General features: G+C 52.0%; 1 protein-coding gene across 3 annotated transcripts in view; it reads right to left on the reverse strand.

The window, feature by feature from the left end:
• LOC133353284 (collagen alpha-1(XIV) chain-like) overlaps nt 1–15724 on the reverse strand; it is a 283983-nt gene that overhangs the window by 81520 nt on the left and 186739 nt on the right. For all 3 annotated transcript variants that reach the window (XM_061569396.1, XM_061569397.1, XM_061569398.1), the window contains 9 exons: nt 15313–15384; nt 14242–14381; nt 13446–13569; nt 12535–12678; nt 11363–11527; nt 10644–10682; nt 10289–10427; nt 1183–1325; nt 2–111 (listed from right to left, as the gene is read on the reverse strand). In XM_061569396.1, coding sequence (XP_061425380.1) covers nt 2–111; nt 1183–1325; nt 10289–10427; nt 10644–10682; nt 11363–11527; nt 12535–12678; nt 13446–13569; nt 14242–14381; nt 15313–15384 — 1076 coding nt within the window. The remainder of the gene's footprint in view (nt 1; nt 112–1182; nt 1326–10288; nt 10428–10643; nt 10683–11362; nt 11528–12534; nt 12679–13445; nt 13570–14241; nt 14382–15312; nt 15385–15724) is intronic.

The raw sequence follows: 15724 nt of genomic DNA on the forward strand, positions 1-15724 counted from the left end.
CCTTGTGGAAGCTGCCGTAGAATATCCTCTGCACCTCGGGCCCGTCGAACGTCACCACCTGCCTCTGGCCCTGCTCATCATGGTAGACGTAGGCCAGCACCTTCTTGCCCACTGCAGGGAGGCGAGGGGAACACAGAGATGACCCTGACGCTCGCGTCTGATGTCTTGCGTGCGATAATTGCATCGGGCAACACGCCGGCACTCTGCGCCCTAATCCGCTGATGATACTCAGAATGTTGAAACCGGTCCAGAGCTCACAACTTCTATTGTGTGTTTGACTCGATGTATTGCAGTGTGCTCATACATAGCCGCATTGTGTGTTTGTTCATACCAATGTTATGTTGATGTACCCATGCTGCATTGTCATTGTGTATTGTCATGTTGCACGTGTGTGTACGTATAGCTCATTGTGTTTCTGAAAAGCCATGTTGTGTCTGTGCGTCCTGTATTGTGCGTGTGTGTACATACATTGCCCTTATGTATTTTTGATTTGTCTTTGTGTCCCCACGTCACGTCACGTTGGCTGTCATGTCCGTGCTGTGTGTGTGTGTACTCACGTCACGTCACGTGGGCTGTCATCTCCGTGCTGCGTGTGTGTGTACTCACGTCACGTCACGTGGGCTGTCATGTCCGTGCTGTGTGTGTGTGTCCCCACGTCATGTGGGCTGTCATGTCCGTGCTGTGTGTGTGTGTACTCACGTCACGTCACGTGGGCTGTCATGTCCGTGCTGTGTGTGTGTGTACTCACGTCACGTCACGTGGGCTGTCATCTCCGTGCTGTGTGTGTGTGTACTCACGTCTCGTCACGTGGGCTGTCATGTCCGTGCTGTGTGTGTGTGTACTCACGTCTCGTCACGTGGGCTGTCATCTCCGTGCTGCGTGTGTCCCCACGTCTCGTCACGTTGGCTGTCATGTCCGTGCTGTGTGTGTGTGTCCCCACGTCATGTGGGCTGTCATGTCCGTGCTGTGTGTGTGTGTGTCCCCACGTCTCGTCACGTGGGCTGTCATGTCCGTGCTGTGTGTGTGTGTACTCACGTCACGTCACGTGGGCTGTCATGTCCGTGCTGTGTGTGTGTGTACTCACGTCACGTCACGTGGGCTGTCATGTCCGTGCTGTGTGTGCGTCCCCACGATGCGGTGGTGTCGGTGCTGCGAGCGGGGGGGGGGGGGGGGCGTGCGCACCGTCGAGGATGATGGCCACCTGCTGGCTCCCGCTGGTGCTCAGCACCTGCCACAGCGCGAACGGCTCGGGCCCGGTCTCGGGGAGCACTCGGAAGAGGAAGGAGATGGTGAAGTCTGGCCGCAGGCCGTCCGGGTGCACGTCGCTGTCACACAAACGCGCGAGCGCCCACACACACAGATTCCCCGTGTAGCCTTAAGACACTGCTGCGGAAAGTGCTTTTAGTGACCACCTTTTGAAGGCCAGTTTGGCACGTGAGAGGGTTAGTGGCCAGCACCACACCAGCCGCCTTTGTCTCCCCAATGGCGATGTTTACAACCACACCAGGTACTCATTTGAGGAGAAGTCGACTCAGGGGAGGCTCAGGACAAGTTCAGATAATCGTCACGGCCGTTCGCCGTGAGCGGGAATCAAACTCTGGTCACCGGTTTGTAACGCAACGCACTAACCGCTACACAAAGATAAAGATCATCTGTATAGCCTTAACAGACTGTAGGGGCAAGTGCTGTTAGCGAGCAACTATAAAGGCTGGCACGGCAAACAAGGGTGTGAGTGGCCAACACCACGCCCGGCCGCCTTTGTCTCCCTAGTGGCGATGTTTACACATCGTACCAGGTGCTCATTTGAGGCTGAGTCGACCTGGGGGGGGGGGGCAGGACCGGTTCAGATAATTGTCACTGGTGTTGGCCGTGAGCGGGAATCGAACCCGGGTCGCTACACCACCGCTACACACACACGTGTAAACATTACGTAGGTCTTGGCGGTTAATTGACCATACCTACACACCCTGGTCAGTTCGGGTTGGTAATTGCAGGCAGCATAGACATGGAAGTAGAGGCTGTACACTATAGCAGCAGTTGTAGTTGCACTGGCTGCTGCTGCCCACCACCACGTAGCCCTGCAGCTCGCCACAACATGCTCTCAGCATGGCGGTCGGTCATCCAGGCACTATCCAGGGTGAACCCAGAATCAGAATATGTATTTATACTGGAGGAATCCGATGAGCTATAAAGCTCTTTGTTCACAGATGTATAGTAGGGGCAGGTCAGAACGTTACAACAATAAACAGCACAAAAGCAGGATAGGAGTGCAAAGTATAGGAAAGGTAAACAAATCACTTAAAATATATATACACAAGTAAAACTAAACTATGTTTTTGATATTGCCAGGTAAGACTCAGAGCTGTTAGCCTCTTTTTCAGAAACGACCTGGCCACAAATGAAAGCTCAACAAAGTGGCTTATCATTTGAGCTTCCAAGATGTGATGAAAGCAGGTGCATTCGAGGTGATTTGGTTAAAGGCAAACTGAGTGTAATGCCAATGAAAAATGCACACGGTCAGGTATTGAACCCTTAGCAACACTTACCGACTGCACCACTGCTCTCGACACACACGACATGGCCCAAACATTGTCAAGTAGGAATCAATAATTCATAATAACTCCGACCCAAATGTGCACAAACATACCTGTGCATTCATTAATACGTCAACACGTGCACACACGTGTGCATGTGCCCACACGCTGGCATTCACCGTAGCAGCCGTGATAAATAATGGAGGTCGGGACCCTAGGAGTACCCTGCAGATTGGGTGACAGAGGACGAAAACCAATAAAAGTCGAGTCAAACTGACAGAATAACTGCTGCCTGCAGTCTCAGGAAGGAATTAATCATGGACCCGGCTCGGAAAGACGTAAACTTATCGGCACCATGCACGGCATTTGCTTCACGAGGCCGCGTCTCCACTGGGGTCACAACCCAGGGGGATGCCGTACCCCCATCCCCTTCCGTGCCCCGAACCCCTTCCACACCGCCAGGACGTGGAGGTGCCACGGCTGAGATTAGATCACATTTCGATGGATCCTGCAGACACCGCTGCCGCGGTTGTGTAACGGGTGAGCACACTGGACCTGCAATCCAGAGGTCGCCGGTTCGATTCAATCTCCCGGCATAGCGAGGCAAGTTTAGTGAATCCCCACCACCGCCTCTGTTCACCGAGCAGTGTAACTGAGTCCACCCACAGTCGATGGACATCTGGCTAGTGTGGAAGAGCATGCCACATGCCCTCTGAGGGGGGGTGCCTGTAGAGTTCCCACCAAGTGGGGTTAGCAAGCAAACGTGGGGTTGCACCTATTTCCATCTTACCTCTATAACTCCGCCTTTACAGAGGCCGTGATATGTCAGGGATTTCTCAAGTCCTATGTTGCGTATCGGCACATTCTCATGTGGCTCGGAGTGAAGGGGATCTGTGCATTTTAGCTTTTGAGTTTGCGTGTCCCACAAGCTGGAGACGGAGCACATTGTGGCATCTCCGTTACTCACAATGCAGTGTTGGTTAGATTCAACATCTTCTTCTTCTTTCGTATGGCGGAAGTAGATGCAGAGCAACAACTAAAATTTCACATTCAGGTGGTCAAGCCAGATAATCGTGTCAGGAGTGGCAGAGAGTATCGCTGCGATGTCTCCTTCGCATTTGTGGATCGGAAATTTCATCGGTATATGTTGTATGGTCTGTTGAAGATGACCACAGTCGCACACTGGACAGTTTTTAATATTCCTTTTTTGTGCATCAGGTATCCGCATCTGCCATGGTTTGTGTGGATGCGGTTTAGGGTGGACAATGAGCTTCGAGGAAGATCAAACCCAAGGATCTTCTGCGTTGGGTCTTTCACAAGGTGTTGGTTTAGAAGTTCTTTTGAACTCCATTCGGCTCTCCAAGCTTCATTGCATGGGTCCAAAAGGTCTTGGCGCGGCTTTAAGCGTTGACGAGGGACGTTATTGAGGTCCTCATGAATGGGAAGGTGACCATTTTCCTCTATTCACAATTGCAGATAATTATTTAGAAATGCCTCAAATTAAACGCAACAACTCCTTGTCAAAGCCCCTTTGCACGCGAGAGAAAACCAGAGTACGTGGAGACAAAGCACACACGTGGGGGGGGGGGGGTTAAAGAAGTACTCGCACAGCCCGTGTGTCAGGATGTTGCTGGGTTGAAGGCCTCCCCACACTGGAGATCAGGGGTCGGCAACCAAAATAACAAGAATAGGCATTTTTTGGGGGGGAATTAGGTAAAAAAAAAATAACCCAACATTTCAAGAGCCGCATGCGGCTCCGCAGCGGCAGGTTGCCGACCCCCGAGGGCCACGCGGAGACCGGCCGCCTCCTGCAGTCGCGGGGGCCGCGCGCCCGCACCGCCGCGGTCATCATGGGGGTTGTTGATTGTGCAAGGGATGCGCAGGTATGGCAATTAGACGATTAACAATGTAGGCATGGCTTCAATGTCAAAAATATAAAGCCTCAATTTCATGTACTGTATTGTGAAGGCCTGATATAATTAATAATTTACAGATCTTTTGTCATACCACTGCTGAGTAAAGGCTTCCCCACGTTGATCAGCCATTGAGATTGTTTGTCCATACTCCAGCACGACGGTAAATGCGGTTCGTTGAAGGGAAAGGTCCAGGACTGGTTTAGGTATCATTCGCCACTGTGAGCCTTGGCCGGGAATCAAATTCAAGTCGCCGACTTCATACTACAGCGCCATAACCACTGCGCCAACACCACTCCACTCCAAATGCCTCTAAAAAATATTTTATTGGAGAGAATCAGATCCGTTTTCGCAGAAAAGTAGATTTTTTTCCCCGCCAGAATCAAGCCACAGAGGTCTTTGGCTAAGATGAGAGTCGAACCCTTAACTGCGTGGTTCGACACAGCCGTGATGGGTTTCACAGTTGCTTACTCTAGGCAGGGCCAGGTCTGCTTTAAACGCGAATCCCTGTTTGTGTTTTAGATTGTGTGCCTAATTAAGTGATCGGCCGCATGTCGCCTACCTTTACAAGCCACACCTGTCGCTTTGCCCGCTCTCAAGTGTTAATGGGTTTAGCAGTGATGGCGACCCCGCCGACTGATGCGAACTGGAGGCCCTGGGGCAAGAGGCGGCGTGGCAGACAGGGCGGGCAAGTAGGGCATGGTGGGCAGGGTGGGCAGGGTGGGCACGGTGGGTATGATGGGAACAGCACGCACGGTGGGGCACGGTGGGCCGGGTGGGCACGGTGGGTACGATGGGAACAGCACGCACGGTGGGGCACGGTGGGCACGGTGGGCACGGTGGGCACAATGGGCAGGGTGGGCAAGGCGGCACGGCGGGCATCGACGCACTGGCCGCTCGCAGCAATTGTTATTCGTGAGGTTTTTTTCCGAGGTGAAAGTGACACCTCATGAAGCATCGCTCCTGGTGATGCCAATGCCATAGGGTCATGCGGCATTGTGGTTAGGATGTGTGGTGTGATGTGGGCGAGTAGGCTGAAGAGGTCAGAGCATCGAACCGGCACCGCTGAGGACCTAGGTTTGAATCCAGGCAGCCGCCTGTGATTGATCCGCGTTCTCGAGTGGAGTGAGGTAATGGTCTCAGCCCGGTCACTAATGACTGCACAACAAACACCGTATTAATTGTAGTTCTGCACTTAATTTGGATAAATTCCAGCTCTGATAATTAAAATATCGGTCTGTTATATGGCAAACATTACTCTCGTGTGCAGAGGGTGGGGAAGTGCTGCCCAATATGTGGATCAGAGGTCACTTGAAGGGGCCTCAGAGGTAGCTCTGTGATATCCACTGCCGTGGGCCATTCAATAGCATGAAAGATTGCTCTGCTTCGTGAGAGAATAACCTGAAGTATATAGCACAATTGAAATATAAATGTGGAAAACTACAAAAAGATGTACAAACTCATCATATACTGGCTGCTTGTCTAACAAAGTTGGTTCATCACTGGCTGAGTAGCTGGTTGAGGGGCAGCATATTTTCTGGTGGCTGGGAGACTATTTGAATGTGTACCATCTCACTTATTGAGAATATGGAATATTTCTAAACACATCATCATATCAGCAAGTTGGTTTATCTGTGTGCATTATCTGCCTGGCCAAAGTCCAAGATGGCGTTTAATTATTCCTCCACACCCACCAATGAAAGCGCAATGATGCCACAATTGTCAGGGAGGAGAGACAGAGATGGGGGGGGGGGGGGTGTGGGATAGGGGGAGTGGAGCGCTGCCTAGTGAAGAGCAGCTAGAAGGGATTAAAGGGCGAGCAGAGACAAAATGTCGGGGGGTGGGGAGGGGAAGAGAGCGTGGTGGATACTGAACTGGGCAGGGCCAATTGGCCCACTGACAAGTAGCAAGCAGCACCACTAGCCAGCGACAGTAAGGCAGTGCCTGAGCGGACCCTGGTAAGCAAGGTAGATTTGGTATTTGCGCGTTCTTATTGCACGTCAGGCCCCGTGGCTCAGCGGGAGAGTGAGTGGCTCACAGTTGATAGATTGTGAGTTCAAATCCCGATTGGGGATTGACTGAGCCCATCATCCCTCTGGGGTTGATGAAATCAGTATTGCTTTGTGGGGAAGTAAACATTGTCCTATGAATATCTCGCCACGGTGGCAAGATCTTAACTACCCCACCTGGTATACAGGAGGTCATGGGTTCAATCCCGACCCTGACGCCTGCTGTAAATTTTTGCATGTTCTCCCCGTGGTCGCGTGGATTTTTCTCCAGGTCCTCTGGTTTTTCCCTCCACATTTAGAGTCAACACGTGTTTAGGGATACGCCACTTCATTGAGCTATCATTTGTGGCAAGGTCGCTTCTAAAAAAGAGCGATATAGCTCAGTGGACCTTACTTGGTAAAATAAAACATAGTTTAGTAGTTTTATTCATAGCTTGTCCCTTCCATAGGAATGTGGTATTTGCACCACAGGAGGTGGGCACTGCCTCAATGCTCATTTGATGAGGAAATCACTCTGATATTTGGCTCGTCGGACAAACGGCTTCAAGTTGTATGCCAGGTACAGACGAGTGATGCGATCTGGTTCTGAGAAAATCATCAAATAAAAGATACAGACAAGATACACAGGGATCGCAACAGGGAAATACAGATGGGTAGAGTCCTGCAAAGGTGCTCCAGGGAGCTCGAGAGGGTCCTTCTTGATGGCATTTTGGCCTTCTCTTCCACACTGACCAGACATCTTGCAAGCGACCTGGCAATCAGATAACTGTGGTCTACTAATGTATAGTGGACATGTCCAAGAGGATGTCCAGTAAGGAGATGGAGCAATGAAATCGGCTTCACCTAAAATGTGCAGGCGGTAAGTGGATTATTGGATCTCAGAACAGCTTGGACAGTCTTCCATCCAGCAGTGGATTTATTATGGCTGATAATGATTACCCAGTTGTTTTAATCTTGGTTAGTATAATAAGTGATGGTTGCTTGATTACAAGCCACCTGCTTCTCTGAGATCTGGTAATCGATGTATTTGATTATTGGCTACCAATGAGTTATAAGGAAAGAAAAAAACCCTTTTAAATCACAATCCGGCACCGTCCACTCTCATCAAGACGGGGTGCAGGACAACGTTGCGTGTCCGACCATCACTAAACCACCCTGAGCACTTTATCGGCCACACCCAAGGCAGGATTTGCGCAGGGTGCAACTGTCATTTTCTCGAGATGTTCCACCGGGCAGTCGGATACGTGGCGTTGTACTGCATTCACCTTTCAGGTTGCAATTTTCTCCGATTAGCAAATAAAAGAGTGATTCACCGTCAGTGTATTCTACCTGATGAACTGACGATGAAAAAGATTCCTTGAATAACTGAATCTTCGCGCGTCTCAAGAGACCCCATCTGCGAATTATTTTCATTGAAGGCATTCCAGAGCTTCGGTGCTTGCCGTCACTGCATACCGCCGTGCAAAACAATGCATTATTGATGTTGGGTATCTCGAAGAGTATTCGGTCCCTAGGCTTCAAAATACAATTAGTCTGACATTCAGGAAATATTTCGCAAAGCGTAGACGAAGCAACCCCACACCAGAGGTAGGATGCCAACACCAACAAGGGAAGCTGAATGCCCCGCCAGCCCAGAAGCTCCATTACAAGCGGCTTTGGCCAGCATTGGCAGCGCAGGCTCCAGGCGGTTCGTGCCAAGAGGGGGTAACTTATGTACACGTGCATCGCGGAGCGGCTCACAAAGACATCCATCAGCAAGCTGTTCCAACAGCCCCATTGCAGGGTGTACTCAAGCAAAAGGGGCGAGAGTGTTTCGAGAAAGAAGAACTACATTCTAGGTGTGCCAGACGTTTCTCAAGTGTACAAGCACCAGTGCCTGTGTAATGCGAGTGTAAACGGGGTTCGCTGCCGGGCTCTGGCCCAATCACACGGCCCGGGGTATTGGGGGGCGGAGCCCAGTATGGGGGGCGTGTGGGAGGGGCCGCCGTTCACATCGGGTCCAATTGGAAGCGAGGTGAATGGAGGTGGAGCCAGCAGAGTAGTATGGGAAGGCTGGATCTGACGATCCGGAAGGGGAGGAGTCAGGGTCACGTGGTAAAGAGGATATAGGGGGGAGCCCGGAAGGGATCCGGGTCAGTTGTTGGAGTGAAGAAGCGGGACCACGTTGGGGAGGAGCGGAGCGACTGACGGGAGAGCGCGTGTGGGGCGTGCGCGAGAAGGGAGGAGCGCGTGCGGGGCGCGCGCGAGAAGCAGCTGGTCCCGCTGTCGGGACCAGCGGGGTGCGAGCAAGGAGCTAAATAAAGACTGACGGAGGAGCGCCCAGGGCGCACGCGAGGAGACGCTGGTCTGCTGTCAGGACCAGCGGGGTGCGAGGAGGAAACTAAATAAAAGAGCAACAGAGACCAGCAGTGCCTGACGAAGTCTTTTATTACTACTGTAAGGTTGGGGTCAAAAGGCAACGTGATTTTCTGCTTGAGTGAGCGACGGAGGCGGTGTTCATCTCCCGCTAACAGCGTTGAGCCAGTGTAGGAAATTCCCCATTCTCATGGCGGAGGCGAGACTTATCTGGAGGACAAAATAATCAGACGACGTCTCCTTCCCTTGTCCATCGCGGGGGGGGGGGGGGGGGGGAGTTACGCGGTGTGAAAATCACCGCAATCGGCAAATCCGCGAACCGCAAACTCAAAAGGCGAAAAGGAAATATAGGATTCGGTTCACTGTTCATAATATGACACCTACTCTTGTTTAATGTCACCTTATATAAACCCAAACATGAAACAGGAAGTATATTTTTACGTAAAATATGGTTAACATTTTGTGTAGTGTTAAATATTACTTGTATAGTATAGAGTGAAAAAAGAATGTAGTGTACAGTACTGCACATAAAGATAATGTTAATGACAAATGTACAGTAAATATTATGTAGATTAAAAAAGTACAATGTAAAAATACTTTTACTTACTGCGAGTGATCAAGATGGTGTGTGTATTCTTTCACAGCAGCCTCGTCGTAAGCAGAGTGCAGTTAAAGGGCACCTGTACTGCACGTGTATACGATGAGTACTGTATCTGCAGAATGGCCTTCTGGGAGTGCATCACCTCAGCAGAATTCTTTCAAGCCAAGAAAACCGTGGCCCGGTTTGACATAGCAGTCTCACCCGCAGAGTCACAGAACGACCACTGGTGACTTCCCAACAAAGTGGTACTTGTTTTATTAACTCCGGAGGGATACGATAGGCCGAGTCAAACCCCAACCAGAATTTTAAGTTGAAACCTGTTGGCAAGCCACTCGCTCTCCCGCTGAGCCGCATTGCTCATGTATGATCCTTAGGGATGTACGCAAATCCTCCGTTTATGAACCAAAACGTGATCATTATACTGAGGAGGCATGCAACCTAAAACGTAAAAACGTGGTAACTTTCTCACGAACGGTACTCACGATTCGTGAAAACGAGACGCGAACGTGAGACAGGGAGCGATCATGGGTCGAAACGATACTGGTTACACTTCAGCATTGGCAAAGCGAGGACAAAGCAAAATAAAGAGAAAAACCGAGGCAAAAAAAACATAAAACCACGTTCAGTGGGTGGGTTAATTTCGAGTCCCTTTATGCAGCAGATTCTAATACCTAAGACAAAGACAAATTCTGAAACAGTTGTCACGACCATAATAATGAAAGATCACATTCTGGACAAATAACTGAAACTTGGGGGCAAAGTAAAAGGGAAATTACAGAAAACGATGACAGCAAAACATGAATTACAGGCCCAGTATTCTCCTATTATACAAACATGTTTCACTCGCAAAGAACAGCCTGGCTCGTTTGCTATTACCTGGTGAGCTGTCGGAGCTGAGCTTCCGGTTGAATCTTGAAGGAGCCAAAGCTGTTAAAGGTCCCTGGCACCATGGCGACGCCACTCAGCATGGAGTAGGTTTTGTCCAAAAGCCCAAATGACTCCATCATGTTAAACCCTGCACACCGCACAGCCGATACAACTGCACTGTTACACTCTGCGCACCGCACCCAATATAACCGCACCGCTACACCCTGCGCGCTATCCCCTTGTGTGTCCTGTTGGTCTTCAAAGGTTCTTGCCAACAGGAGTTGCCTCGACAGCCTTCACGGCTGAGACGACAGGGGGACTTCTGCGTCGGGTCAGGTCTGAACGCGCTGCGAGCACCACTCACCTGACACCGTGTGCCCGTTGAGGAACGCGAGCGGGCAGGCTGCGGGGAACACAAACAGAGCACACGTGAGCACACGAGGCATAAGGGAGCGCGTGTGTAGGAGTGTGGGTGCATGTGTATGAGTCTATACGTATGTAGTTTGTTGAACTTCTTTTGCACCATATGTAGCCAACCGTGCTAATCAGAGGTGCAGGGGAAGAACAACTAAACGCAAAAACTGTTTTAAAGAAATTAATTTTCAATCTAGATGATTTAAACGTGCATAGATCGAGTGGCTTCCTAATATCGGACGGAAGAGCGTTCCAGACGGCTGCAGAAGCGCGTTTGTGTGCCACACCGATAATTATTATCTGATCTGGTTCTGGGCCACCACTAGGTCGACTCGGCCTCAAATGAGTACCTGGTACGGTGTGTAAACATCGCCACTCGGGAGACAAGGGCGACCGGGCGTGGTGCTGGCCACCCACTCCCGGTGTGCCGTGCCGGCTTTCATAGGTGCTACTCGCTGACAGCACTTATGCCAAAAGTCTATGAGGCTATGCGGGGGATTATTGTTGTTTGACCATATAGTGAGGGCTGTGTGGCTTGTGTGTTATGCTTGTGCAGCCATGTAGTGAGGACTGAGGCTTGTGTACTAGGTGTGTGCTATGCATGTGCTAAGTGTGCGCTATGCGTGTCCTAGGCGTGTGCTAGGCATGTTGCTAGGAGTGGCGTCGTACTGGCCGAGGCCGTCTCGCAGATGAAGGCGATGAGTTCATCTTCGATCTTCTGGAAGGCGTTGAAGTCGTCCACGAAGAAGAGGTGCCGCTCTGTGGGCTGGCTCGCGATGGACACCAGCTCCGTGTAGTCGGCGTCCGCGATGCCGATCCCGAAGATGCTGACGCCTGGGATCGAGGGGGAGGGAGAGGCGTGCAGCCAGCTCAAGCGCGCAATGACTGCTGCTGTCGCCGTCTCTGACCGCCGCGGCGGGCGCTGGCTCCCTGGGGGCCGTGGGCAATTATAAACTCCCAGTGAGATGGACAGAAGAGATGTGAACGAGAGCCAGATATGTAGTGAGGTGAGAGAAATGTGGACAAAAAGATATTCAATATCAGTGAGGTGAGAGAAGAGAGCTGCAGACAAGATAGAGATGAGAGAGATTAATTGTGTTTTTAAATCCTTTATATTAAGTTCGCTTGCTTGCTTGCTTAGGACCATGCAAATTTTTCGGTCGTTTTTTAACCCACTTCCCGTGATCCAATCGAGCTGACATTTTGCAATTGGTTAATGCTGGCACACAATCATCTGACCCATAGGTGGTAGCCATCTCAAGCCAGAGGACGAGAGGACTCTAGCCACCACGCATATAAAGGATTTATAGTGAAAAACTTTGTTTTTACGGGTTATTTTTTTTCGTTTATTGGTTTTTATGTTCATAAGGATCTGGAATATCGCGGATATTTGGTGCATCCCTCTTCATACATGAACTCTATGGGGGCCTAAGCTTTTCCCTTGTTGGCTCATTCCTCGCGCCACCGGTGCCCAATACCTTGTTGCGTCACGCTACATTGGTGCCATCGTGCGCCATACCACCGTGCACTGTTAGAGGAACTCACGATGCCCGGCCCTTCCCTATTCCACGCTGTGCCCGCATAGGCCTCGCTTTCACAGCCCCGCGCCAGGCCGTGCCGCGCGACTCCCCTGAGGCCGCGTGGCCGTCATCGCGCCACTGCGCTAGATCAGCAACCTACTTGCTGTACAGCTATCTATTGGCTTCGTAGCATCTCTCTCGGATGGGGGGGGGGGGGGCAGGGGGGTTCACAAAAATGCACTGCGCCTCCAGAGTATTGCAATCAGCGAACCACACGTGGTACAACTCAAAATCCCCGCCGTGGCGCGTCGCGCTGCCCACCACTGAGCTGTATTTCGCGAGCGATGATCGGCGTCTCGTCCTGGGAGCGGCCATCCGTGAGCACCACGAGCACCTTGGGCACGTTGCGCCGCATGCCGCCCGTCTCCACAAACAGGTGGTCCCGGACGTGCGTCAGCGCGCGGCCTGTCGCGGCGGAAACAGAGAGGCGGCGTGGTGAGTCGGCACGACAGGGATCATGTAAATGTTATAAAACAGAGTAATTACGCATTTAGTATTTTCCGTTTGCCGGACGTCTCCCTCAACGGGAAGGGCTCTGCCCCCCTTTGAGTCCATCTTGGAGAGGTTTGCCTGTGGTTTGATGGCTAGAACATTGAGCAGGGTCACCCAGAGGCTGCCCGGAGGCCCATGGCAGAACATGACGTGGGGCCCCCTCATGCATTCGTGAGAAAGTAACAACAGGGCCGTTGTGGGCAGTGCCGGACTAGTAAAAGTAGCATATGCTACGGGCCCCGCACTTTCAAGGGCCCCGCACTTAATGCTGTCAAGCTATCTATTCCGGTTCAGTGATTCTGCACTTGCTCGAATACTATACTACTATACTGCCTTCAACTTTTATGAACGACTGGGTGTTTAAGGTTAGCGATTTGTCGTATTACTTGGCTGTATAGCAAATAAAAAAATACAATTACTTTACTATGCAAGTCAAACATTCGTGTTTTAATAGTTATGTTTTTTTATATTTAGGGCCCCTTTATCACATATGCTACAGGCCCCGCACTAGCTTAATCCGGCACGAGTTGTGGGGCCCTCTTTTGTGTGGGGCCCGGGGCAAGCTGTCCCTTTGGGATCCCCGCCCTGCTGTGGTGGCGGTGTCGAACGGTAGGCAGCCGTGGAGGTAGCGAGGGGGAGGGGGCGGGGGGCGGGGGCGGGGCGAGGGGGTAGAACCACACCGGTCTTGGTGTTGCCGCCCTTGTAGCGCATGTTCTCGATGGTGTGCAGCAGACTCTCCTTGTCACGGTGCGAGTTCAGCAGGAACTCGGTGCGCGCGTCGTCGCTGAACTGGGCGATGGCCACCTGGCACGTGGTACGGGGTGGCGGACAGTAGGGTCAGAGGGCAAGGCGGGCGGGCGGACGTCAAGCAGGGCGTGCGGAGCGCCGCCGCTACCGGGCGGGGCTTTCGCAATTGCGCTGCGCGGCTCTCCGCCGTGTCGTTGCACTGTTGCGGCGTTATGCCGAGCGCTCTTCCGCACGGTGTCCGACGTCTTGCTCCACGTGCTGGGACTTCTTCGTTTCAGAAAAAGCACATTAGAGCTACACGGAAGATTTGTTTTTATTTCTACGAGGATGAAATATACCTCCAATGATCACGGTTGGCTACATATGGTGCGAAAAAAGTTGAACATACATGCATACAGAGTCTGTTTGGGAAGGCGTTATTATTAATTGATAGATACATGTTAGAATAATCGCTCGATGTTAATTAAGACCAGTATCGCCATATTGCCTTCATGGCTACAGCTAACATCAAGTGGAGATGCTTTTAAACTGGTCCTGCGCCTCCAAAAGGTCGACTTAAAATTAATATCTGGTGTGGTAAGTAAACAACAGCACTGGGCGTGACGCTGTCCACACCACCCCATTGCGTGCCGTACCGGGCCATGACATGAGCCCCACTGGTCTGTTCAGGGCTACATGTGGATGCATGGTGTTCGTCTCCAGGTAGTTAGTCCGTGTGCGTACGCCCACCTGTGCCCCGTCAGGTCCGATCTTGTCCAGTGCGCCCGCCGTGCCGTACAGGAAGCGGATCACCTTGTGGAAGTTGTCATCGCCGATGCTCCAGGAGCCGTCCACCAGGAACACGATGTCTGCCTTCGCAGCCTTGCACACTGCGCGCACGCAGCAGCAGCAGCAGCAGTGGTGCACGGTGCCCATTCACATCACACACCCCCAGCTGGCCCACTCGTGCCGTGGGTGGCAACAGCCAAGTAGAAGGCGACATACGGTCACGGTACAGCACTGCGATCGCTCGCTAACGCTGCTGCTAGCGGGGGGTCTCCACTTAGAGGTCCCCCTTTAAAGATGTGATATTGGCCTACTCTTCCACGCTGGCCAAACGTCTTGAAAGAAGTGGAAGTACCCACACTTTACCCCACCACATATGACCTGCTGATAGACTAACTGCTGGGCCCACGTGCTCGCCGTTACCGGTTGAAAGCATCCCTTTAGGAAGGAGTGGGGGGTTAAAACACTTTGTACCAGCCACACAGCGAGATTGCCAACCTACTTGCTGTATAGCTATATTACATTTTTTATTTATTTTACAAGGGAAGGCTCACTGAGCTACAGTATGTAGCTCTTTTTCAGATGCGACCTGGCCACTGAAGTGGCTTCTCATCACGTGAAAATGTATAGCAGCCAAGTAATAAACTAAACGCATTATTAGAAATTTGGAGGGATAAAACCAGAGGACCTGAAGAAAAATCCACGCGACCATGGAAACTCCAAATATACAGCAGGCGTCAGGGTCGAGATTAAACCCACGACCTCCTGTATACCAGGCGAGGTAAGTTAACATCTCACCACCATGGTGCCCGTGGTTGGGACTGGCATCTTTGTAGGATGGGGGCAGGTGGGTTCACAAGAATCCACTGCATTCACTTCCTAAAGAAGCTCCCGGCACATGGAGCAAACCACCCGCGGTACAACTCCAACCGCCGTCGTCGTGGCGGGAGTGGTCATAACGCGCCTCCCTTGTTCAACCTCAAGGGGAGGGGCGGTGAAGAGGCAGCGGGCAGCCGTGCGGGCGTGGGCACGCACCGTCGCGGGCAGGAGGGATCGTGGGCGGCGGCGTGGTGGTCGTCGTGGTCGGAGTCGTGGTTGGGACGGGCACTGCAAAAGCCACGCGCGCGCGCAGGTGTACACGGTGAGGGCGGACGAACGACCGCCCGGGCGAGCCCTGGCTGTCACGCAGCGACCGGCCGCCGGCGTCCCGCGAGTGTCGGGTGTCATCACGCATTACCGTGATGTTTGTGAACGACGGACGCAAGGAAAGTTAACTGCCCGAGCATTGATGGACATGCCCCCAGACAGTTCCCGAAGATGTTTGGGGGGTCTATAAAATGTCAAGGTGCAGCCCTGTAATTGGCCTACTCTTTCACGCTGGCGAACACGTCTTGGAAGAGGTGGGAATACCCACACTTTACCCCACCACATGCGGCCTGCCGATTGG

Source organism: Lethenteron reissneri, chromosome 43, assembly GCF_015708825.2.
Source record: "Lethenteron reissneri isolate LAM-NWPU_2019-01 chromosome 43, ASM1570882v1, whole genome shotgun sequence".
NCBI lineage: Eukaryota > Metazoa > Chordata > Hyperoartia > Petromyzontiformes > Petromyzontidae > Lethenteron > Lethenteron reissneri.